Raw genomic sequence first — 26,346 nt, 5'->3', positions numbered from 1 at the left:
AAATTTAGTGCACTCAGGTAGTGTTCTATTGTTCAATATAATGGCACCCAAAAAGTATGCATCATGGAGGATGTAAAGCTCCTATTTGGAGTGAGTCTCCTCCATACCAATTACATATTTTAGAGGACCATTCTAAGAAATTGTAAATAATATTTTTGTTCTTAGTTCAATGAAATCCTATATTATCAACCAAAAAAAAGAATTATCAACCTTTGATTTAGAAAATCCTGTACCTAATAAAGCATTTGTAAAACCAATTGAGTGAAGCTTTCTCTAAACCGTATATTGATTTAGTTTTTGCAGTTATTTTTTCAATTGATGATGATTTTTTAATATGATTTTTTGCATGAAGCATAAAGCTACAACAATTATTTCTTTTTGGTGAAAACGTTTTTCTTGATAGCCTTTTCTTTGTCATGACAATAAAAACACTAAAACATGATGCTTCAAATAATTCTTGGCTACCAATGCTCCCTCTTGATGCGGTAGTTACTCTACAAGTATATATATATATATATATATATATATATATATATATATATATATATATATATATATAAATGCTTATGGGGTGTGGGAGGTAAGGGTTAGAATTCAAGTCTCTAAGAGGGAAGTTTACATACATATACGCTTATATTATTAGGCTAGAGTAGAAATTCTATCTTATATATATAAAAATAAAAAAATAAAAAAAAATTTCTTGGCTAGAAAGAAGTACTTAGAAATACTTGGTTCCAAGATCATAGTCAAGAGAAGAGTTAGTAGATTCATTCCCACTTGTATTAGCGGCAAAAAAAATTTTGAATCCTTGGCCAATATTTTGTGTAAAAATTGAATAAGAAGAGGCCCGAAGTCTTCTCCATAATTTTTACAAATATTCTTGTTCAACTCTTTTTGTTATTTGTTTCTTTGTTGTACATGGCTCCCGCAAGCCAAGCTCCTCAACTGCCAACCGGAACCTCCCACCAACCTTGGGTTACTCTCTCTATCATCAGTTTTCGAAGCATCTTTTCTCTCTCCCTCTCAACTTCGAATTGCTTGATGAACTCATTATATCCTAACGTACTACAAAAAAATGTCAATTGAACTACAAAACTTTTGGTGTACCTCTTTTGACAGTGACAATTGAACACGTTCATTTGAGTCGAGTCATTTATGGCCCTTCGTAGCCACCAAAAATGTAATTTTTTTTCTTTCCTATTTTGTAAATGATTAGCATAGTGAGATGCCATGATCATGTTTGTGTGAGAGACTCATCGGATAAGTTAAAGGTCCATCATGATCGTAAGGGCCTTAGGCTGATCATGCAATCTATATCAAGTCATGTCCCGCTTTAATCCACCCTCTTATACGTTATAACTAATATTTGACCCAACTAATGATCTAAGCATATGATAGTAAATGTACGCTTATAGAATTCTCACTTTTTACATTCTAATAATGTAAAGCCTTACTTCAGAGCAATAACCCATGAAACAATTGGATTTTTTTTTCCTTTCATTCAACTGCTATTGTCGGTTTCTCTGCCGCTAGCGAAAATTAGGGTTTCTAACTTCTCCTAAGCTGTAAAATTTTTTGTTTCTTCTCTTTGAAGGCTTGTCTGTCCCTTTAGTGAACTCATGTTTGCTAAAGGCTTGTGGGGTTTTTCTTCGTGGGGTTTGGGAAATACTTCTCTTTACACGTTTTTATGGAAGAAATCACAGAGGGCTGTAGCAGATTATCCTTACAAGGTCCGGAGGGTGATGGCTTCAAACTTTGATCTGAGATGGGTTTTGAGGAGTTTATTTTGGCTGCAAATTTTTTTACAAAGTGAGTTCTTAATACTAATGCTATTGTGAGGAATTTTTCATACCTTTGGCACTCTTGTAACGGTTTTAAGATCAAAGATTTAGGGAACCATGTTGTCCTTTTCATTTTTGATAATAAACTTGACACTGACAGGGATTTAGCAAACCAACCTAGGAGTTTTGATAAATTTTTGGTGGTCATTCAATGGTATGAGAAAAACACATATGCATGCGATTTAGTTTTTGACAAGGTTCCTTGTTGGGTGCAAGTGTATGATATTCCTTTACGGTTTATGAATAAGGTGGTCGCGGAAGGTATATGCTCAGGTATTTGAGAGGTTTGTCCCTCGAATTTCTCGAATATGGAGAGAGGTGATTATCTGAGGGTTCGAGTAGTACTTGATATTTCAAAATTTCTTAGTCATGGTTGTAAAATCACATTAGATGATGGCTCAGTTGGCTGGGTACCTTTTAAATTTGAAAGGCTGCCTATTATTTGCTATTGGTGTGGTTATTTTACACACGGGGATAAAGACTGTGATTTATGGCCCAATAGCAAAGGTACTCTACCTGTTAAAGCTCATCAGTATGGAGCATGGATGCATGCACCTCTGTTCAGTCCAACCAAAAAATCCACAGTTGTTGTTCTTGGATTCTATGAGCAAAGAAGGGAAACTTCTCGCACACAAACCCCTGGTGGTGCTACCTTCACATTCAAACTACAAAATCCACCGGCAAAACAATCACCTCCAGTGGTCCTTATGCAAAAGGTAAATCCTGAATCTTCGTTTCCCATTATTATTAATTCCATTTTGGTCAATAATTCCAGGGATTGTGATGATTTTCCTTATGGTTTTGAGGGTTAGAAATCTACAAAAGGAAATTTCACAAGACAATCAAAAGAGATTGATGAGGAGTTGACAAAGTTTGAAGATATGGAAGAAATATATATTAATTTGGGATTCTTACCATACTAGGACTCTACCATTTCAAACTGTCCTTGTGTTTTAGATATTCCATTATCTCAAAATCCCATATGTTTAGCAAACCGAGGATTCTCCCCACCATAAAAGAGTCCAGGTCAGCAGCGTCTCCCCTGAAGGATATTTCGAATCAGCATGAATCTCCCATATAGGTCACTCATCCAAATAGACCTAAGTGGACACGTATTGCTCAGTCTGCCCCAGGTATTTCTAAAATTTTGGATGTCCATTCAAAGAACAAAAGGGGTTCTAAACCGATTCTTGATCATCATGGGTTACCAAAGAAGACTAAATTAGTTTCTTAAGTTGACAAGGAAAGTGATATGCTATTGGCGGAGGCAAGATCCCAGTCTCGCCAGGGACCATGAATCTATTATGTTGGAATTGTCGGGGGTTTAGGAACTAGCAGATAGTCCAAGAGCTAGGAGATTTAGTCCTATCACAAAATCTTACAATGGTGTTTTTAGCCAAAATATGGCTGGATGAAGCAAGACTTAGTAGTATTCGTGATTCTCTTCAATTTGGTCATCATCATGGGTTTTCAAAATTTACCCATGGTGGTGGTCTAGTTCTTTTTAGAAAAAGGATTTTAATTTGGTTGTTGAATCTTCTTCTCAAAATCATATTGATGTCGTGATTTATAAAGGTAGGGACATTGCTTGGTGTTTCACTGGGTTTTATGGGGTGCTTGAAACTCATCTTAGAACCAAAACGTGGGATTTTTTAAGTGATTTACATAGGCAGTGTGCACTACCTTGGCTGTGTAGACGCGATTTCAACAAGCTTCTTATCAAATGGAAAAATTTAGAAAGGCTCTGGATGAATGTCGTTTGCTAGATTTGGGTTTTGTGGGAAATAAGTTTACTTGGTCAAAGAATTTTCCTAATGGAGGGATGGTGTGGAAAAGGTTGGATAGGGTTGTGAGCATGGCGAAGTGGTTTGAGTTATTCCTGGCAATAAAGGTGCAGACTTTAGTGTGTGTTATTTCAAACCACAATCTGATTATAATCTTGCCGGATGGCTTTGGTGTGAAGCCACAAAAACCTTGGTGTTTTGAGCAGAAGGAGTTTAACGCAATAGAGTAAACATTCTTTTTTTTAATGTTTCTAGGGCGTTATCTGAGAAAAAGTTGAAGGAGGCTGAAGTGGCTACGATTAGAGGAAAGGATGTGGAGATTTTTCTATAGCTAAAATCTGAGATCAATGATTTACTCAAGTTGGAGGAGAAGATGCAGCAGCAGAGGAGTCATGTTCATTGGATGGTCTCAAGTGATAGAAATTCAAAATCTTCATAATCGTGCCTCTCAACAATTTCGCCAGAACAGGATTTCTAAACTACGGAATTCAGATAAGACACTAGTTTCAAGTGATGACAGAGGTTTGGCCATGGTGGTAGACTACTACTCAAAGCTATTTACCTCTTCAGAACTGGTTGATATTGAGGAAGTGGTGAAGTATACAAGACAGGTTAGGACGGAGGAGATGAACAAAAATCTAATTAGGACTTTCTCTAGGGATGAAGTGGAGGTAGCTTTGAAGCAAATGACCCATCTAAAAGCCCCTGAACCTAACGGAATGGCCCCTGTTTTTTCTAGAAACTTTGGAACAACATTGGTGATAATGTGGTCAATGTAGTCCTTTCATGCTTAAATTCCAAGAAAATTCTGCCACGTTTGAATCACACTTTTATTTCACTTATTCCCAAAGTAAAAAGCCCAGAATATGTTACTGAATTTTAGAAAATATTCTTGTGCTCTTTGAAACACTTCATCATATAAAGATGAAGAAAATAGGGAAAGTAAGGCATATGGCTTTGAAACTAGATATGAGTGAGGCCTACGATAGATTGGAGTGGACATTTCTTCAACAGATTATGGAAAAAATGGGTTTTCATCTTAATTGGGTCAGCTAGATTTTGATGTGTATTTGGTCGGCCACCTATTCTATGTTGATCAATGGAGAGCCAAAAGGGCACATAGTTTTGCCAAGGGGATCCCCTTTCCCGTTATCTCTTTCTTTTGTGCTCGAAAGGGTTGAATGGTCTAATTGAAAAGGCAGTGGTTGGTAAGCATATTGAGGGCTTTTCTCTTTGTAGAAATGGCCCAAAAATATCTCACCTATTTTTTGTAGACGATAGCCTCCTCTTTTATTGAGCAAGAGTAGAAGATGTTAGAAAAATTCAGGAAGTTTTAGGAAAGTATGAGTTAGCTTTAGGGAAAAAAAATAAATTCTAATAAAACCAAAACCACAATTTTCTTTAGCAAAAATGTCTCCGAATCTAGAAAGGAGCATATTCAAAATTCATTGGGGGTTTTGGAAATAAGAGAGTATGAAAGTATTTAGGTATACCAACAATGGTTGGGCGAAACAAGAAGGCAAGCCTAAATTACATCAAAGATAGAGTATGGGGTTAATTACAAGGGTGGAAGGAGAACTTGTTGTCTCAAGTAGGGAAGGAAATGCTATTGAAAGTTGTGGTTCAAACAATTCCCACTTTTGCCATGAGTTGTTTCAGACTATCAGTTAGCCTTTGTCAAGATATTGAGATGCTCATTCACAAGTTTTTGTAGGGCCAAAGGGGAGACAGGAGAAAAATTCATTGGAATAAATAGGAGGTATTATGTAAACCAAAAATGGAAGGTGGACTAGGTTTTAAGGATTTATGTAAGTTCAATGAAGCCATGCTAGCTAAACAAGTGTGATGGCTGGTACATGATACATGATCCCTATTATATAGGGTGTTTAAGGCGAAATATTTCCCAAATTGCTCGATTCTTGAAGCAAAATCATCCTCAAGTTCTTTTGCCTGGAAGAGTATTCTACGTTCTAGGAAATTGATTGAGAAATGAGCAAGGTGAAGGGTCAGTGATAGAAAATCTATAAGGATTTTTCATGATGCTTGGATACCAGATGAAAATGGCATAATTACTTCACCTTAGAATTATCTAGCCTCGGAAGCATCGATTGATTTGCTAATAAATCAAGACACAGGCTGGTGGAACACACACCTGATTGACCTTTGCTTTTATCCGCCAGAAGCAAAACAATTAAATTTCTCCCTTTGTGCTCTATTCCTCAATCTAATATCCTAATCTAGCCAAAGGAGAAATCAAGCGACTACTTCGTTAAGTTTGGGTATAAGTTTTTGTTTGAACTGTAGAATGATAAGTTGAATCGGCCCAAGTTTCTGATTTGGAGAAGACATTCTGGAAGAGTATTTGGAAGATTAAAGTGCCAAGAAAGATCAAACATTTCATTTGGAAACCTTGCTTGAAATCTTTATCGACAAAAGATAATTTGCTAAAATGGAAAGTTGATTCAAGGCAGACCACATGCAATTGCTTTGTTTGCAGCTATAGCATGGTTGATTTTGTATCATTGAAATAAAACTCGTCTTAATGAAACTTCTTTGCCATTGGGAAAAATTTCAGGCTTTCCTTAAGACTATATTTGAGATTTCAAAAACCACGTCGATATTCCTCCATGTTCACGCCAAAAAGTCTCATCGAAATGGTGTCCACCTACATCAGATTGTTGGAAGATTAACTTCGATGGTGCAATGTTTGGGGAGTTTGATGAAGCGAGTATCAAAGTGGTTATTCGAAACTCCAAGGGGGAAGTTATGGCTACCCTGTCTGAGAAGATTAAGAAGCCGCCTACTATGGATATTTTGGAACTGCTTGCTGCCAAGCGAGCTATGTACTTCTCTCTCGAAATTAGTTTTACAAAATTTGTCTTTGAAGGGGATGCTGAATCCTTGATTAAGTCCTTGAAGTATGGTGGATGGGAAAAAGCTCAAGGTGGTTGGGAAAAAGCTCAAGGTGGTCACCTCATCAAGGATATTTTTGCCTTTGTAAACTCTTTTCAAAGTATTTCCTTCTCTCATGTTGTACGACAAGGTAATGCAGTTACACATGCCTTAGCCCAGAGAGCAAGACATTCTTTTCCTTTAACTGTCTGGATGGAGTCTGTTCCACAGGACGTTGCATCTTTTGTTTTGTCTGACTTTCAATTTCATAAATAATAAGCAACATATGTTTCTTTCTCAAAAAAAAAAAGAGCAATAACTAATCTTATGTATATATATATATCATCAATTAAAAAACAAATCTTTAACCTTAGATTCCCCTAATTCGCACAATCACATGGTTATTAGTATCCCAACGCAGATTTTAAGATCCTAAAATCATACATTCTTAAAATGTCAAGGATCTCACTAGGATCTTTACAGAAGTGAGATCTATGTGAGATTTTGATTCAAATCTTAGGATCTTATAGGATCTCGGTTTGTAATGATTTTAGGATCTTAGGATCCATAGCAATACTAAAGATCATTTGTAATGAAGGAATTTTTTTTTCTTATTTTGGGACACCAAATGGAGCCCAAAGGTCCCAAACTGACTTCTTTTTTTTAAAGTAATAAATAGATTAGCATAGTGACCCCAGTCCAAATTGAAAAAAGAAAAAGAAAAACCCCAAGTCTCGCATCACCTTAATGGCTTAATCTGATCAACGGAATCAAAGAAAACATAAGAGAAGAGACTAGAGACTAGAGACTAGAGAGCGAGTGCAAGCACGATTGCATCACTGTAAGAAAGACCATCGATGCAAACAATGATTTTTTTTTTTTTTGTAATTCCGATGTTAATTAGTTACTTTTTTTTTTTTTTTTTTACACTCACTTATTATAACTTCTTAACATTAGAAAGATTATTTGATGAATCTTACTATCTTAGCAATTGTCTTAATGGAGTTGTTAATTATTTTCTGTGTTATTTATATGAGACATTAGATACTGTTATTTGTTTTGAGTTGTTTATGTGAGACATTATGTATATTTGTGGTCTTAGAACTTGATATTTGTAAGTTGTAACTTTTGCACTTTGAATTTTATTTATGTATTTGTTATTTAATACTTTTTCTTCTATTAGTAATTTCTAATTTGTGTCAAAAATTACTTTTGTTCAATGCTTCTTTAATATATATATATATATTATGAATTATAATTATATGTATTTTTTTAGTATATTTTTTAATCATAAATTAAAGTACAATCTTATGATCCTCGTGCTGATCCTACAATTTGATTTTCAAACCCTCTCACCAATCTTGGTAACTTTGAACGGCCTAATTAAGCGAAAGCCTCCAAACTTGATATTCTTGACAATAAAAAACCAAAAGGGAAAGAAACGGAGTGATCTAAAAAACTCAGTGAGTAACTAATTTCCTAACTAGCAAGCATAATACAAAATGTAAATAATTTCCCAAAAAAATGTAAAATTGATAGGCTTTGCAATGTCATCAATATCATTCAATTAAGCAATAGATAGGAAATTGATTTGGATTCAAAAGTCATACGTATAATCAGTGGCGGAGTCAGGTTTTGATTTGAGGGAGGGAAAAAATTAATATATATAATACACACATTTAGGGTCCGTTTGGATACAACTGAAAACTGAAAAGCACTTAGCAAAATAATTTTTTAATGTGTAAAAAACACTGTTCATGCCTAAAATCACTGTTCATTGGCTTAAAATCACTATTCATGGCCAACGAACAGTGACAAGTGCGCGTCTAGCAAGAAAAAAAAAGGAGGGGCTGAAACGCAAACACTGGGCGTTTCAGCCCAATTCAAACTCATCCTTAAGCACATCTATATATATAATTGTTGGAACTGATTTAAAAATAAAAATAAAAATAAAAATTATTTGAAATGGTAACTGCTAAGTAATAGTTTAAAGTAAGAAATCCCACAAAAAATAGAATATTGCATTTATCTATTAAGGGCTTTTCTTTCCCATCAATAAGTTGAATTGGGATTTATTTTTTCAAAATTGGATTTCCATTTACGAATAAAAATTAAAGATTTTTGTTAATTAGATAACTATCAACTAAATGTTAAGATTTTTGTTGTTTTTGTTAATATTTAATCAGAAAAATTCATACTATAATAGTTAGACTCATGGTACTAACTGCTAAGGTCTTAAACTTAAAGAGTTTGACCTAAAGAATATATGCACACATGTAAGCACATTGCCCAAGTAAGCAACAAATGGTTTATATGCTTACCAAAAAAAACAAATGGTTTATATCACACATGTCCAACGTCGAGTGCTAACAACGTGAGGCGCCCTTTTTGGGTTTGGTATAGTGGATCTTGTTACGTAGCTTAACCCAGCATGGCCGACATTGGGAGTGTCCTTAAATTTTGACAGCGTTACAACTTTTAGACACTACTCACAGATTGATAGTCCAACTTAAATAGTAGATTCACCCTTTAGACATATAGCCCAATCTAAATAATCTATGCAACTGTGGTTATATCTATGCCCCTTTGTATAATAATAATCTATGCAACTATGGTTATATCTAACCTCCAAATTAAGCCTAGAATTATGCGTCAACTTGCTATTTGTCTCAAAAAACTGAGCTAACATTTGTCCTATAGGTTCAAATCATGCTCAGATGGTATAAAAAATTCAATATTGTTCCATTCATATTCAATATCACATTCGGACAAGAAATAACTAATCAAAACATGCATAATAGGACAAAAAATATTGAAAATGACACAATAAATAATTTCCTTTATTTTTCCATAAATTTTACCACATTGAAGCACTAAAATTTAATAATGATAATTTTCTATTAACCTGTCATAAGAGATTCAGAGGATGTAGACTAAGATCTAATATGTCACATGTTATATTTCATTTATTTATTTATTTTAAAAAGTTTAAAAAATTAAAAAATTAAAACCCCAATAAAAATAAAGTTAGAATGTGAATTTTTGATTGGTCAAAAGAGTGGGTCAAAAAAGGGCAGTGGATCAGTGAGGAATCTTCTTATTTCTAAACGCCTGAAAGCCACCCGCGTGTCACTATCTGACAAAATACCGTATCTTTTTTCCTTACAATCTTCTCCAATTGAAATTACTCTTTTAGCCTCCAACTTCAACTTAAATTACCATAAACACCCCGTTATTAGCCATAAACAAAAAGTTCCAAGATTTTCATCTCTCTCTCTCTCTCTCTCTCTCAGAGGTGTGTGTGTGTTTGAAATCTAAAGATATAGTAGCAAATAATCTCTCTCTCTCTCTCTCTCTCTCTTTAAAGATCTGCCATGAAAGATACACTTGACTGTTGTCCACTTCCACTGTTTGAAACCAAAAGCAGCATTGAGAGAAAGTGAGGGTGAGAGAGAGAGAGAGATGTTGGAATTGAGAGAAGGAGGAGGGTCTTCTTGCTTTCCACAGCTCTTGGTGGGTGTAAATGTGGGTCTTGCTCTAGTTGCTGCCATCATTGCTCTTCTTGCATTCTATCAGGTTTTTCTTCTCGTTTTTGATCTGGGTTTTTGTTTTTAGCTCTTGCATTTTCAATTTTGGATGCTTTTGTTGTATCCTTTTTGTGAAAATTGTGGATTGGAAAATTTTATGGAGTTTCATTGATGGAGTAGGTCTTGTGGAGTTTGAATGCTTTAGATTGTTATAAGACTGGAATTTGATAAGTGGGGTTGGTTTCTCTTATGTGGTTTTAGAGTTTGAGTTGGGGCTTTTTGTGTATACTTGATAAATTGTGAATCTTTTTTAATGGCTGGGGACCATAGGGGGAAAGTAAGGGATGTTATGTAATGTTTATTAGCCAATTGATTTCCATTTGAAATAGAGTCAACTTCCATTCAAGTGAAAAAAGTGAATTGTAATGACTATTATCTGTTGACAGAATTGTAAAGCCTGGTGGTACTAAGAAGAATGTTCTACTAAGTAACATGTTGCACAATATGCTTACATAGACCACTTTTTACACTGCATTTGTTGCATTTTCTGGTGAACTCTAGGTGGTGGCACTGTTAGTTGCTTATGTCCAATCCATGTGTCTCGGTGGTCTATTAGAATATATGTTCACCACTTTCCGCTTGCTATATATATTTAGTAATTGATTGATTCTAAGTATTACTTTGTATGCTCGAAGACTACTTTACGTTTTGTATACTTACATTTTTGTTTATTTATTCTTGTGCTTATCAAAAAAGAAAAATGATAAGTTTTAAGTTCTTCTAATAGCCCAAAAGTCAGTGTAGTTAGTAGTACATGCACTGCATTGTTAGAAATATAAAGGGACTGTCTTCACATAATATTGCACTCATTTTTAATTTATAGCTTAGGTGGAAGGCTCAGGTGCTATCAGATATTGTTGCACGCTGCCAATGTCTTACAAAGTGATGGCCACTTATCACAAAAAAAAATGTCTACAAATTGATGGCCATAGTTACCCTTAATTTGTTTTTAAGATATTTTGTGAAACTTGGAAGATGTATCTTTGACTTCACATTTATGTGAATTTCTTTTATGACTATCATTTCATCTGTTGCCTCTGTGTTCCAGTTGATAAGGATTCACTCAAGGAATTCACAACTTGGCTGGACTCGCCAAAAAGTAAGTGATGTATTACATATGATCATATCACACACCTCCAAGGGTCTATATTTGTTTATGTATATACATGATAAAACAATTATACGCTTAGCTAGAGTAATCTTGGAGGCACATCAGGGATGCACCCCTTGCGGGCACATTTACTGACATTCGGGTGGATCACCATGGCCCCACCCTTATGAATCCCACCAGATCTGAGTATGTGCACACCCGGTGTACAAGCGCTATAGTTAACCAAGTGTTATTGGAGTGAGAAAACGGTGAAGATTAACATTAACCATAATTCTATCACTCCCCCAACATGTGGGACTTTTAACATTTTAAGTGGGAGGTAGATTGGAGACTGGGATTGAACTTAGGACCTTTTGGGATAATTGGTTATTCAACATGGTATCAGAGTAGAGGTCTTGAGCTCGATTTCTGTTTCCACTCTACCTCCCAATTAAAATGTTAAAAATCCCACCTATTGGCCCCAACTTATTAAGGGGGAGTGTTAGAATTATAGTTTAAAGATTTTGAGACAATCGGTAACTGGTTGAACTAGTGGTTGGGACTCTCTAACCTTGATCATTCTAGTCCAGTATTTTGATTACTTGTGTAAATTGGAAGAATCTTGGGAGATTCATCTGACCTGACTAGGTTGAAGCTAGATAATTATCTAATTAATTACACAATTACACAAATAATGATTTTAAGACATAGGTTAATAATTTTAGTGACCAACCACTAGCTCAAATTAGGTTGTGCTTAAATCTCTCGTGGGTGAGATGGATAGACAAGGAAGATGAATGGAGGCAAGGTAAGAACGTATGGTGTTTTTCAGTGCACCTCTTTTAGTTTCAGTGGACTCACTGATATATGATGCATGTGTATGGTTATGACTAACTTTTTGACATAAATTGTACATTCATATGTATATATGCATGAATTTGTTTTATACATGCACTTGTGATGTAGCCAATTTAGTATATACTTCCAATTTAAGCATATTGGCATTATCTTGATACTTATAAATGTCAAACTGCAGGTATTTCACCTAATGATTGGCTCTTCTAATATGGGTAAGCAATTGTATTTTGCATCATACTATCTCCTTTTAATGTGTAATAATTTATTACTGTTTTGTGGTGGGTACTACATAATGCTTGATGAGTTAGGGCTGGTAAGAATAGCCATAAATTGCATTGCCAATTAGTATAATTGCTTCTTTTTAACTTCTGCTTTTGGAGTTCGCATAGTATTAGCTCTCACAACAGCTAAATCTAAGTTCAGGTTCAGTCAAATACTTCTTAATGACAATCCAGATATGTCACCACCTGTATACTGAGTCTTGTATGAATGTAACGGCAAGGAAAATTATTTTTCCATGCTAAGAGGCATACACTTTATCAAGATAGCTATTTTCTTGTCTCTAGTTCAGGATGTTAAAATTGATTGGTTAAATGGAAGATTTAATCCATAAATGCTGGTCTTTTTATTTGCTAAAAACTTTGAATGTCTCTTTTATTTCATGAACTTTGGATATTAGACATGCTTTGGGCTTTCTTCATTTCTTCAGGTTTTGGGGAAACTATATTTAGTTACTTGTACCATTTACCTGATGCATTGTAATATCTTTGGTGTCTACAACTTGAAATTTGTCACATCATGGCTTTCATGAGGCAGCTTCTCGTTAGATGATTTATTTCTAATCTCTTACTTATCAGAGTACTTCAGCCTGCAGATTATTGTTATTGTTTTCTGTTCATTCCATATTTGATTGCTCTTTGTTCCTTTTCTACTCTGACTCTTACCACTCCTTGATTCAAACTGAAGCTTTAATTGATGTTCTTCCATTGCAGGTTACTTCATTTATTTTGTATTAACTCTTTTCGCTACATGCAAGGGTTGGCCGTGTTGGTCAAACTCTTGTGGTTTTATCCTCATGGGTATGTCGTCAGACTCAATTACTGAATAGATGCCCATTTTAAGAGCTTGGTTAAAATATTTGAATTGTGCAAATTTTTGCTTTGCAGCTTTCCCCAAAATTCTGTTTTTTGCAGCATTTCTTCTACTTTTATCATTCTGGTATGTTATTATTAGTTATTTGTTTTTTATTGCAATATTCTAAATTTACCCGGGATAGTTTTATTTGAATGTGAATGAATTCTTGAGTTCATGAATTTTCCTTTGAATCATGGATGCTATAGCCAACCTTTGAAATTATTATACAGATGCATCTTTCAATTAAAAGGGTTCTTAAAAGGAAGAGGAATGACGGGCAATATCAATAGCAATTTGTTGTTAAAGTTTTGGATGGCAACTATGATCTACTATCCATCCTCTTCCTCCCCCCAACAATCTTTCCCAACCCAATTAAAGAACAAAACAAAGGAGTAGAAAACACTGTTAGTGAGATTGCTCAACTTGTCTAAAGATGCTTAAAACATAGGGGAGTAGAGACTTCTTTCTTCTTCTTTTATTTATATATTCATACTTTAAGAGTTTGAAATAGGACCATTCAAAATTCATCCTTGTGGTTTGAGGAGATTGGTTCTGATGCCTTGAACTTTGATGAATACTGGAACGGAAAGCTTTTTAGGGGTTGGTCAACCTTTCTTGATTCCTTCAACTTGAGTTTGAAGTTGTGTGTTTGGAGCTCTCAACATCAATGCTCTTTTTATGTTTTGAATTCATTATTTTGCTTTTTCTCTGCAACTCCTGGAGTTCTCTTAAAATGCAACAGCAGTTTATAATGCTACATGAGTTTATCTGCTTCTTTCCTATCCCATGCTTTTCTAGTGTGAAGTTCAATCTATTGTCTACAACTATCACATGCTGTTGGATTCATCTTGTAACTGTTAACCTCCATGAACTCAAGTATAATATTGGTAGCATGTGGATGATGAATCTGTTGTGTGCGCGTGTATTTCAACAGTGCATGTGTTTTTTTATTCATTTCATGATAGATGAATACAGCTTCAGTGCAAACAGAATTTCATAAAAAATTGTCATTATAAATAAAATAACCTTAACAAAGAAGCCAATGACCTATAGCTCAATTAGCATTTCCTTCTCCCATAATAATAAGGGGATGGAAGGTGAGGTCATGGGTTCAAGACCCATTGGGTACATGTGTAACTTATCAATTAAAAAAATCATAAAGAAGTCTTTATTAATTTCCATTCTGAAGTTTCATCAGTGACGTTGGATATATATATATATATATATATTTGGTAAACATGAGATTCCTTGCAACAACTAAACCGAATGCAAAGTCTCAGGGAACACCCTGTTTAAGTACAAACCATCTAACTCAGCCTTAAGTGTTATAACCATGTCCACAGGCGGACGGGTAAAAATCTCAAAACAACTATCCTGGACAGCTCCCACTCTATCAAGCTTATCAGTGCTTCTATTTGCTTCTCGAAATTTGATTACATCTAAAATAGTGCCTTTTCTTCTTCTTCTTTTTTTTTTGGCGGGGGGGGGGGGGGGTGGTTTGTGGTGGGGTGGGATGAGGGTTGCATAAAGCTGCTCCACAACAAGCTTGGGACTGATGTCAATAACTAATTTCTATGGACTTGTTTTCCATTAGTCATCATAAAAAGATATCCGGAAGTGCAATGGTTTCATAATCAAAAGATTACATTCAATTAGTTATATCTGAATATTTTCATTTTCAAGTTGATAGCCATACAATTTTTCTTTCAGACTAGTGTTTCCTGTGAGCAATATTCTATGCTTCTCCGGTGGGTTTTTTTTATAGGGTTGACCTTTGCCATCAGGCAAATGATGAGGACGATGAAGATGAGGACAGCAGTTCTCAGGAAGCTTTATTGGATAAGACCTCAAATAAGTCAAGTTCATCTAAAACAGATACTCATAGAAAGTGTTTTCCCCTCCGCTTTCACCATGTTGGAAGCCGCCAAAGGATTGTAATGTTGGTATGGCTACAATGAAAAGCTTCTTGTTGAGTATCTACCCTTGCTTCTTAAGATTGGTTATTTCTGTATTATTCCTCATTTTATTGTCACATAATCATTGGAAAATTTAAGCTATCCAATCTATTGTTAACACAGTGCTTATTTACCAGGTTACTGTGCTAGTATTTGTTGTAATGTTGGCATGTGCTGTGATAATCTGGATTGGGATGGGAACGAATTCTGTTGATTCTGCAGTCGTGACTCGGGTATGGACACAGTAATTTTTGTTCTACTTTTCCCTGTTGATATTGTCATATAATACTAGTTAAAGTTCTTCAACAGAGTACTTGTTTGACGTTGAACTGTATGTAGTCATCATTACTGCAACATAAATTAAAGCATCTTAATGTTTGTCTATTTAATTTTAATCAATCGTGCTGCACCGATGTAACTATTGTGTTCTAGACCTCCGGAAAGATATATAATGAGCTATTGATGGAACAAATCTGTTATAAATGAGATCTCTAGTAACTTATTTGGGGCAAATAACAGCTGTAAATTTATACAGTAAATTAGTCAGGATTCCAGTTGCAGTTTGTGATAGTAGAGATATAGAAGTTGGGCTGGTAGAAGGAAAAACTCTTTTATTAGCAGTTAAGGTGATTTTTGTAGATCTAGTGGTTAGAATATTGGCTTTAGAGAGAGGTTGTCCAAGTATTTATAAATTATCTTTTGACTTGAAATGGGTAACTTTTATTAATTATTCGTTCTCACCTTTTGCTCAACACAATTTTTTTTTTGTTAATTTTGGATACTAGACCAACACCATTTTAGTGATAGAACAATCGATTGCCCCATTACTAGATTTGGGTGCTAGTAAGAAATGGTTCTGCTGCCTGTTTACATCTCATGCTTGTATAAAAACTAGCCTTAGTGGCTTGACTTTTAACGTAATTATAGAATATTATTCTAGTAATTTGCTTTAAAATTTCAATGAAAGTCTTTTCTCATGGTAAAGTAGGTTTAGTGTTCTACATGATATAGAAGATTTCTGGTTTTTGTTTATAACTAACGTGTAGTGAAGCCATGTGGCAATGATTTTACTCATCATGCAGGTGTATGTAGACTTTTTTTCCATAGCAATACTTTTATTAGGAGGAGCATTAGCATGTTATGGTGAGCAACAACATTTTAATGGTCATTTTCTTTTTTAAATTTCTGTATCTGCATATTACCTATTTCTTTCTTTGGTATAATGACTTAGTGCTCCTAGCCTTTTGTGTATTATGGCATCAGAATTGAAGATTTCTCTCAGTGCTACTGAGTTATTTCAATTTCAAAATTCGATTATTTAGATGATTATGTTTGAAGCTGAAAAATGTTAAGTTGATCACTAGTGGGATACTATATAAAGCCTTGTAAATGTGAGGAGAATGGTAGAGAGAGTGGATTTGAATCATTTTTGGGTGCAAGCCTTATGAGCTTCTCTTGAAAGAATGGTTCTCTAGTTGGTGAGTTAGTCCCTAAGTAGACCATTAGAAGGGTTGATTGAGTCTCTCTCCTCAAGTAAGTGATATCTTCAGTCTTTCCCATCTTCTTACTTTTGTATTTCTATCTTGATTTCCCTTAAGAAATTTTATATATTCTTTGCCACTCATTTCTTCCTGCATCATATTATTGTCTATGAGGATGTCTCCTAATATATTCATGTTACTGTGGCAAATTTCAGGTTCAACTACATTAATTCCCTATCATTAATGTGTTGTTATTAGTCACCAAATAAAACAAATATCAAACATAATTTGAATGATGTGTGGTGTGGGGGCACAGCATCATTAAAGAATTACCCCCTGACTTATTTGTGATTTTGTGGATAAATTTGCCTCTGTACATTCTTGTTTAAAGTTCAACAAGAGGGATCCATTCTAAGAATCTTAGATTTAGTTGTGCCTTTCATGATTGGGAACTTCAGTTGGTGGGTTATTTTTTGGGAAAAATGCAAAAGCCTTAAAACTTAAAAGTCAAAATCAAACTAGCCCAAGATCTTCTAATAGTTATAATCAAACTAGCCCGAGATCTTCTAATTTGAAATTATAACCCTTGTGGATGGAAAAGGCTATCACTTGTGGTGCATTTGATTATTTCAATTAAAAAAATTCTTTATTTTAAAATATATTTGATTAAGTAGGACTAAAAAAGAGTACATAGAATGTAATTTTAGTAAAAGTAGAGACAAAGATGAAAAGTTGGTAAGACTTTATGGTTAAGAGATACTAAAGAGTAAGAACTTTCAATATTTTGGATCAATAATTCACGAAGATGGAGAGATCAAAGAGGATGTGAATCATAAGAAAAGAGCTTAAGCTACTAGGATATGGTAAATTTATCTACATACTTCCAACATCTCTATGATACTAAATACTGAAAGATAGAATTTGAAATGTGGAAATTTGCTTAAAGATAGGGGGCCACCTTTGATGAAAAGAAGAGGGAGAGTCATTTTTGATGGTTTAGTTATATTTAGAAAAGAGCGATAATGAACGGGTGAAAAAGAGAGTTGATTCAAATCGATGGAACGAAAAAACATAGAGGAAGAGAAATAATATTAGTAAAAATAGAAAATGACATGTCAATTAAGGATATAACAGGGAGAATGACTTCAGATAGAATAGTGGTAGAGAATGCATGTGGTCGATCTTGATTAATATGTTGAGGAACCATAACCAACCCCCAAAAGTTTGGAACTAAGGCTTCGTTTTTGTTGTTGCTTTTCACTCTAATCTTCTACCTTCCGCTTTACTGCCGCCATCTACAATCTGTACATTGTGCAATACCACTGCCATATGCAAATCTGCTTTACTAATCAGACTGCCAAACATTCAAAAATCTGAACTTGTGCAGCACAATAAATTTGGGGTATGATTTGTTTTGTTTAGGGTAACATGGTTTGAGGTGTTACTTTGCTAAATGGACAGAATTTTCCTTGAACCTGGTTTGGAGAAAATTTCCTCATACCCGCTTTGCACCAAGTCAAATAAGCATCCACGTGTACTTTCAGTCACATGGCCTACTTAATAGTCGAACAACTTGTTTAAATAACATACAATTGGGATGAGATAGATCCGAGGTTTTTACTTCTTATTCCATTTTGTTTGGTTATTGGGAGAATGAGGTTGCTGGTTTGGTGGAATGGCTGGATTTGGTGGTGGTTCTTGGTTACCAGAGTTGTTGGTGGTTGTTTTGGGGGGGGGGGGGGGGGGTTGTTGTGTGGCAGTAGAGGGGAGAGGAAGAAGAAAAAAGGGGAAAAAATCAAATTAATTTTAAAAGGATTTTAGAATTAATTTTGCTTTAAAATAATTTTTTATTAACATAAACACATGTCGGTTCAGCTTACGAAAGTGAGACTGAATGATCAATTTGAAAATTTCCCAAACTTCAGGGATTTATAATTTTGAATTAAAAGGCCACGGGTTCAGTTTGAGTTTGATCCTAAGCTCAGGGGTGCTTTTGCATTTTCCCTTCTTTTTCAATCTACTATATTCTAATATGCCAAAGACTGAAGTGGCTATAGGTTACATTGAAGGATAAGGCTTGGTGGTCTATTCAGTGTACTTTGCATTAAGAGGATCTATTGGCATGAAATTACTGTGGAGTATTTGGGGGTTTTAGAGTTTCTAGAAAGGATACCGTTTTCTTTTGGACATCGGCCTTGGGAAAATTTTCTAATTGGAGGGTGGGGTTATGTATCCATGGTTTACTCCCCAGGGGTGGGTCCAAAGGGCCCTGCTTTGGTGAGGTTCCTCATCTTTAAAAAAATAATCCAACTGTGCATAACTTGATTAAACAAAATATCATTCTATTGGATCACTTTTGTATGTGCATAAGGAGCTGGGGGAGGCTACTGATCGCTTGCTACTTCATTGTGCAGTTGCCAAGGACTTGATCTCTTGTTTTTTTTTTTTTTTTTGGAGATATTTTCAGTTAAATGTGTTATAGTGCTTGTGTTTTTTTGTTGGCAAGGAATGTTTGGAAAACATAGAATCAGTGCAAATTTGGAGTGGTGCCCTGCTTTGCCTTAAGCAGATTAAGAAAACCTTACATTCAACAGCATTGAGTTACCTACTCTCAAGTAAAAATGTGTACTTCTGCATAATCTGTTGTGATTGACCTAATGTGATGGGCAACATCTCTTCTCTTTCTTTTGTGGATTTCCTTGACGATTTTTGTTTGTAATTCTTTAGGAGACTCTTTATAAAACTTGTATACCAAGGTTTCTCATCTTTCTAATATAAATTTCAAATTACTTTTAAAAGAATCACATAATATAAAATAAAAAATCGTATTTTGCCAATTTAATGTACATGAGAGAACCAGTTTGTGGGATGGAGAATTTTAGCATTCTAAGTTTTCCATTACTTATTTAAACTGACTTGTCTACATGTCTTTGGAGTAGTAAGGTACCTTGGTTATTAACTAGCTATTTAGTCAAAATGAAAATGCAATTATTGTTATCTCTCTCTCTCTCTCTCTCTCTCTCTCTCTCTCTCTCTCTCTCCTTTTATTCCTTTCTTTTCCTCCATTGTTTTAATTTTCTTGAGATATAATTTTTTTATCTTTGTTGCTATGAGTTCCATTCAGGACTTCTATTATGCTTGAAAATGAGCAAAGTTAGATCTGAGCGAGCTTCATCCGAAATGTGGAAGGTATTAAATCTTTTACTGTCTTGTTTTTCTCTTTGGTTTTCTGGGTGTCACAGCCAGCGTTGATATAATGCGTTTGGTGGCTCCATTATAAATTTATAATATTACTAAAATCCTTTTATTTTCCCTGTGTGTATGTAGTTGTAGCATTTATCTTGCTTATTTATGTCCATCAGTGGTTTTGCAGTTCCATTTATAATGTTGGCACGTATTCTGTGCAGGTTTCAGGTTTAGCTGTTGTTTCTGTGCTCTGTTTCACTTCAAGTTCTTTTGTAGCTCTTTTAACTGATATTCCGGTAGACACTTCTCTGTTGGTCATCAAATTTATATTGTACAAAAGAAATTGAATTCATCTTTATAGCTTTCTCTAACTTCATCATGTCATGATGGTTGCAGATGCTATATCACTGGCCGCAACATCCCATAAAAGTTGTTTATACGTCTCTCTTGCTCATTTTGTATTATTTTATAGGTATGTGGTTCTAATTTCTGTGTCAAGGTCTCAGACTCTCAGTTTGGTGAAAATGACGAGGGTACATTTTTTATGTTTGCTTCATTCACATCCATTTTTTCTTCTTTTCACATGTTAGTCCTCCCATCTCTTAACATCTTATCTTGGTTCTTCCTTTTTTACTTTTCTTAGCAAGGTTTCCTTCTTGTTTTCTTTCTGCAAATATCCTGAATGATTTTGCATTGTCCTTCTGTGTGAAATTCTACCCTTTGTCCATTTTTAACCATTTGATTCTTCATATGGCCATGGAACAGGTTTTGAGACTTAATCTATTGGTTGATGAAACTAATTGCATAGGTGTTCATATATCTGCTGATGGATGATATATGTGTATAAGGTGACATCAGTCTCTAGACTCTGGATAATCAAGAATTGACCCCATTATCATATCTGGTTGTACTTGATATTATTATATGAAGATCAAAGCAATAAGTAGCTAAGAAAAAAAATATGGTTGTCCTAGGTTCTCAATTTCAACCATTGACCACTCAGAAATTGTTTTGACTTAATAACCATGCCTTGGACCTGCATAAAGAATATTGTTCTTTCCCAATGATGTTTTATAGATTCAAGATAACATCCTGAATCTGCTTATGCCCATCTTATACATAAATGGAATTTGACCACCGTGCATGGTTATACAATCAGGAAAATATGTGATATCAAACTGGATTTACACTTAGTTTTGGTAGCTGGCATCTGATATCCATTTGGATAATGTTACATTCTGAGACCAATATCAATCCATTGTCTGATTATTCTGAATTTTAAAACAATCTAGCATTTCTGAGAAGGTGAAGGTGTTCTTGGTTTGTTTTTCTGTTTTGAGATTTAAGAAAGGGTAACTTTAATCTATCAAGACAAAATTTTAAATTTTGAAAAGAGTAGTTTGTAGGCATGAATGAGGGAAAGCTATCCTGGAGAGAGTAAGTTCTTGATTTGGAGAAGTGATTAGTTTTTCTTTCATTTTAAGTCAGGAAAGTTTAAATTTGGCTGGAGATACAGTTCATGAGGCACCAAACTGTAGGAGATGGATCAGGGTTTATAAATTGGGGCCACTTGTAGAAAGAATGCGAAATTTTACAGGCATGTTTGGGAATGGTTCATTTTTCTGTTTCAAAAAACTTGTTTTTAGAGACGAAAACCAAAAAAAATCTTCTGTTGAGTTGAAATGTAAAATTCCATTGGAATGTGGAAAACAAAAGGCAATATTTTGGAACAAATAAAAAAATTTGTTTGGATGCTCATGGGATCCCCCCAAAAAATATTTGAGCAACTTAATGACAATCCCACTATCACATATTTCTTCAACAGCCTGTATAGCCCCACGTCCAAAATCCTATTGACTCCAGCTGTCCAGCAAAAGCCTCCCCATCAAGCAGTATTGTCCCCAACAATCTGAGAGACTGCAGCCACCATCAACAACCAATTTAAACCTCATCAAACCAACACATCACCTTTTCATAAAACACGAAAACCCCATCAAAGGCCCCAAACTCACACCAACAACTAAAGCAAAGCCACGTTCAGGCAGCTCAACCGAACGCCCAAAAAAAAAATCATTCATCAATTGGTGCACCCACACCAAAACTCTCCCTTTGCTTGTATATCTTAAGCTTGCTGGCATTTTCAAGGTGGAGTAGAAGGTGTTGCAGTTGATGATGCGCTTGAAGTGATGCAATTGAGCCAATAAACCTCAAGAGAGAGAGAATACATTTTTGGATGGAGGGATGAGCTCTGTTGCTAGCCTTGATTATGGGTGGTCCTCTAGGTAGGTGATCCAAACCTACGCCGTCGAAGATATCAACTGGACCTCATATGATCTGATGATTCTTCATCCAAACTGTCATGAGAGAGAGAGAGAGAGAGAGAGAGAGAGGAATAAAGAAAAGAAAAGATTTGTTTTCAAAAACCAGGAAACCGAAAGCATCAAAAAGATGTCTCTCAATTTCTCTATGTTTTAATAGGTAATAAAAGTTTTATTGAACAGAAGTACATCATGTTCATGATGGTGAACAAATTATACTTGAAACAATTACAAACAAATCAAAGAGAAGAATTAACAGATTGAAGGAAATAAAAAAATGGAAATACACTGCATAAAACCCCAGTTTTCTCTTGATTTGGAGATGAATTCCAACATCTTTATCTATCTTAGAAAACAGAAAACTGGTTTTAAAACCAGAAGAGATGCCCTACTTGGTTGCCTAAAAGTTTAATTTTAAGATTGAGAACGATTACTTAGCAAGATTTGCAGTCAATGTGGATTCACTCAAAGATTAAAGGAGCATCAATGATGCTTTTGTAAACTTGTACTAGAGTTGTATGAATATTGAGAACTTCAGCTCATTTGTAGATGATTACAATTTCATTCGTTGCTTAGTAAGATAGGATGACTCTCGGCATCCTTTGGAAGAGTAAATTGTTTAGATGCTGGAAATGTGCTTCAGAATGAACTTCGGCATACACACATCATACGCAGAAACTAAAAAAGAATGGAAATCAAATATCAAATATCAAATATTTGGCCACAGGTGCAATGTGCAAATATAGGGAAACCTGAGCACCAGCCACAGTGTGTGACTGACGGTTTTAGAAAAGATTTGGGTTAATTAAATATCCCAACTCCACTTCTCTCACCTTTTATGATAACATGCATTGTTGGCATGATTTGTGCACCTTAAAAATAAATCTAAAAATTTAGATGTATTGAAAGTACACTTTTTGTTTCTTAATTTCTTAAGGATAAAAAGGACGGAAAATTACATTTTCAACCGTATAGTATGGGGATAGTTTTAAATTGAAACCTGATGTTTAGGGGAGTTTTTCAATGGGTGATGAGGTTTGAGCAAGTCAGTAAAAGATAGCAAGTCAGTTTGTGAGTCAAGGCCCATAACTCCTCTTTTAAAATGCAACTTTTGAAATATGAGGGTTTCCACCCCTACAATATATGGTGAAATATAATTTTGTTTAAAAAATAAGGATCCTCTATTATTCTGGTTATGAAGCTTGAATTGTGTGTTTTTAGAAAGTCATAGCTAGTGCTCAAGTCTCCTGCTTCTGTGGGTTATGGGAGAGGTGGTTGGTAGACAGCTGTATTCAATTTTTGGAGAGAATGATTCCCGGGGTTTGAGTATTTTTTACTGTAATTTTTTTCCATATTAGTTATTGCTTTCACACCATTTATTTTAAAATAAGTAGAAAGCGTGTTGCTTTACATATTGATTGACAACATATGTGACTACAGTGGGAAGCAACATAGGCTTATGATGGGTGAAAAACATTGCATGCACTCATTCTTCTATATTACGTGTCAAATCAATACTGTCTTTGTTCAGAAGTAGTGAGCAGCTAACTTACAATACGATGTGTTGTTGCCAGGTTCATCAACACCCTCAGCTTTTATATTATGGATCATGAGAGAATTACCACCATTAAAAGCAGCAAACATACAAGAAGCAAGTACAATAACTTTCATCACTGATAGTTCAGAAGTAATACAACATCCTCAGCGCTGGACAACTTCAACGAGCTTGCAGAATCAGGTTTGCACTTCCTTTCTAATGGTCTATTCATGAATGCAGATGCAGGTTGCCTTTTTCTAAATGAGTAATAAATAACTTCTGGGTTGAAGGAAAAACTGAAGTAAACAATATCCATACCAAAATTGAACATTAATAGTTGTGTTGACAGTGTAGCCAATTCATTGTTGTATCCTTTATCATGATTTGGGGAATTTAAGTTAAAAGAAGAAGGGATAAAGCAAGCTTTACAATAAAGTGGGTGCATAAGAATGTGAGGTATATAATGTGGAAAAAAGAAAAGGAACCAGAAACATGTGATTGGCTTTCAATAATGAATGTGAGGAATATATATATATATTGGAGGAAACTGTTGTATGTTTCTTACTTAAATAATTCTCTTACAAAAAGGCAGGGACAAGAATTAAGTGATGAGAATATCTTGGATCTAGTGTTTCTCTGATGTTTATTGATGGGAGAATTTAGTATGACTTGGTAGATTAAGTTGCTAAAAGGAGATTTTAAAAGCAATAAAAATACTAGGAGTGCTGTAAACTTTAGTTAAAATTATTGTGGAAAGAAACAAAAATTATATACAATCTGTTTGAATTGATGCCAAGGTTTTCTGGTGAAGCTGTATTTGTACTAAAGCAATGAACTTGTTTAGTTAGAAGAGAAATCTAGACTTTATTTTTGATAACATAAGTTCATGATGGAAAAAACATACACTCATGATACTAATTATCCTGCTGATTCAGTTCTTATGCTTGTTGAATTTTGTTTTTCACAACCTTGGTTTAACCCCTAATAGTTTTTATTGATAAACCCATAATATTTAGGGATTTGTTGGTTAATATCATTGTGCCAAAATTTTCTGATAGTATATTTATATTTCTTCAGTATCTTTATGCTATCATTATCAGTATAGTTCTTCATCTCTCCCATGATTTGAAGCCTATCTGGGATCTTCCTCCCATAAGATGACTTACTGTTATGCTGAAATTGTCTTTATTGTTTTAGGGTGGTCATTTAGATGCATTGCATACCAAACAAACAAGATTTGTTTTGTTTTTTCTTTCCTATGAGGTGAGATGGACACGATAGCATTAGTGGCTTATGCTTTGTCTCTGCAGATATCAAGAGCGAGTCCAATATAATTGCCTTTCTGGATGCAAATGGGTGCTCTCTTTCTGCCAAATTAGAGAAGAAGGCTTGGAATTTATAATTGATTTGAGAATGGCTTGGTTGTTACCTTGAGAGGTATCAACACAAGCGGCTGAGTTACATCCTTGACTGGCAGTCAGACAGCCGTAAGGTTGCTGTTGCCTATGGTTTTGACATTGTTGGCATGTATATATTGAAAGTATGCTAAGTGAGGGATTTTTTTGTGTATGCACCAGTACCAAAAATTTTGAGGTGCAAATTTTTTCCCCTGGTGAATTCAAAATGCCTTACATTTTATTCCACGGCTCTTCTTGTTCTTGTTGTTTAAGCTAATTTATGTGCATGCTCTTTGCAAAGTTCAATTTATTTACATTATGGTTATCCAATAATGTTGTCAAGTTGAATTCAAAATCTTCAAATTCAGTATTGATAGAACTGTCTGAGATTCTTATTCAAGATTAGCTTTGTAAAGCCCATTTTCCATGCAACTTTCAAATCTTTACTTTGCTATGGCTTTGCAATTGGAAGTTGAAACATAAGAAAAATTCAAGTTATCATTAAAGTCTATAATTTTTTTCTCTTCAAACTGAACATATTTTGCTCGTTCAAATGACTAATATATATATATAAAAGAACCTAGCTTGAATCTGTTTGTCTAAATTTATGTAGAAATACAAAACTAAACCCCAAACACAATTTATTAATAAATTTTACTGCTTAAAATTAGATTTAACAAAGAAGATTGTTAATCCGGTCGAATTGAACGCATGCAAGTTAATCATTCTCCCAATCATAAGGCATATAAATATTAAGCACTCCATTCCATTCCAAAAGCATAAATCTAATCATGAATGAGAGAATATGGATAAGACGACTAACCTTAGACTTAGAGCAGATCAAAGAAATCACCAACAAAGATACCAGGAATTAAGAGAATCAAAGAAGAAAAGTAAGGAGATTATTGTTGAACTTAGGTGACAAACTAGGTCTAATAATAGAGAAATGTGTGCGTGTTTGTGAGGATAACACCTCCTTTGCGAGTGAGAATGACAGAAGAGCTCACAATTCACACAAAATAGAAATATCTGGATTTTCTCCATCTATCAAAACACATTCATTTTTGTTGGCTACGACAACTTTGCAACAATAACCGAACTTGGTCCTGTGGTTTTTGGGTGCAAATCGCATTGCAATAAAAGCAAGATTGTCGAAGGAACTAAATGCTCCGGTTTCAACTGCTGCGAGTCATCCTATTTCCCTTTAAACCAGCAAGAATTTCAAGTAGAATTCACAAGTATCAATGAATCAAAAGCAAGAGAGGAATACGTGTGCAAGTATGCTT

At 34.7% G+C, this 26,346-nt stretch overlaps 2 protein-coding genes across 2 annotated transcripts; both read left to right on the top strand.

Moving 5' to 3' along the window:
• The first annotated feature begins 6,328 nt into the window (after positions 1-6,328).
• On the top strand, positions 6,329-6,793 carry LOC142635406 (uncharacterized). The gene has a single exon (XM_075809563.1). It carries the CDS (start codon positions 6,329-6,331, stop codon positions 6,791-6,793), a length of 465 nt encoding a protein of 154 aa, XP_075665678.1.
• Positions 6,794-9,790: 2,997 nt separating this feature from the next.
• Positions 9,791-25,306, top strand: LOC142636266 (tobamovirus multiplication protein 1-like). Its single transcript, XM_075810416.1, has 13 exons — positions 9,791-10,093; positions 11,153-11,203; positions 12,231-12,264; positions 13,045-13,131; positions 13,219-13,270; positions 14,952-15,129; positions 15,279-15,374; positions 16,224-16,284; positions 19,747-19,811; positions 20,030-20,104; positions 20,205-20,280; positions 23,701-23,864; positions 24,974-25,306. The coding sequence occupies exons 1-13, from the start codon at positions 9,980-9,982 to the stop codon at positions 24,995-24,997; spliced, it is 1,077 nt and encodes a 358-aa protein (XP_075666531.1). The 5' UTR covers positions 9,791-9,979; the 3' UTR covers positions 24,998-25,306.
• The last annotated feature ends 1,040 nt before the right edge of the window (positions 25,307-26,346 follow it).

The sequence above is a fragment of the Castanea sativa genome, chromosome 5 (genome assembly GCF_040712315.1).
Source record: "Castanea sativa cultivar Marrone di Chiusa Pesio chromosome 5, ASM4071231v1".
Classification (NCBI taxonomy): Eukaryota; Viridiplantae; Streptophyta; class Magnoliopsida; order Fagales; family Fagaceae; genus Castanea; species Castanea sativa.
Note: the sequence above shows the minus strand (reverse complement) of the source record. Positions and strands in the feature narration are given on the sequence as shown.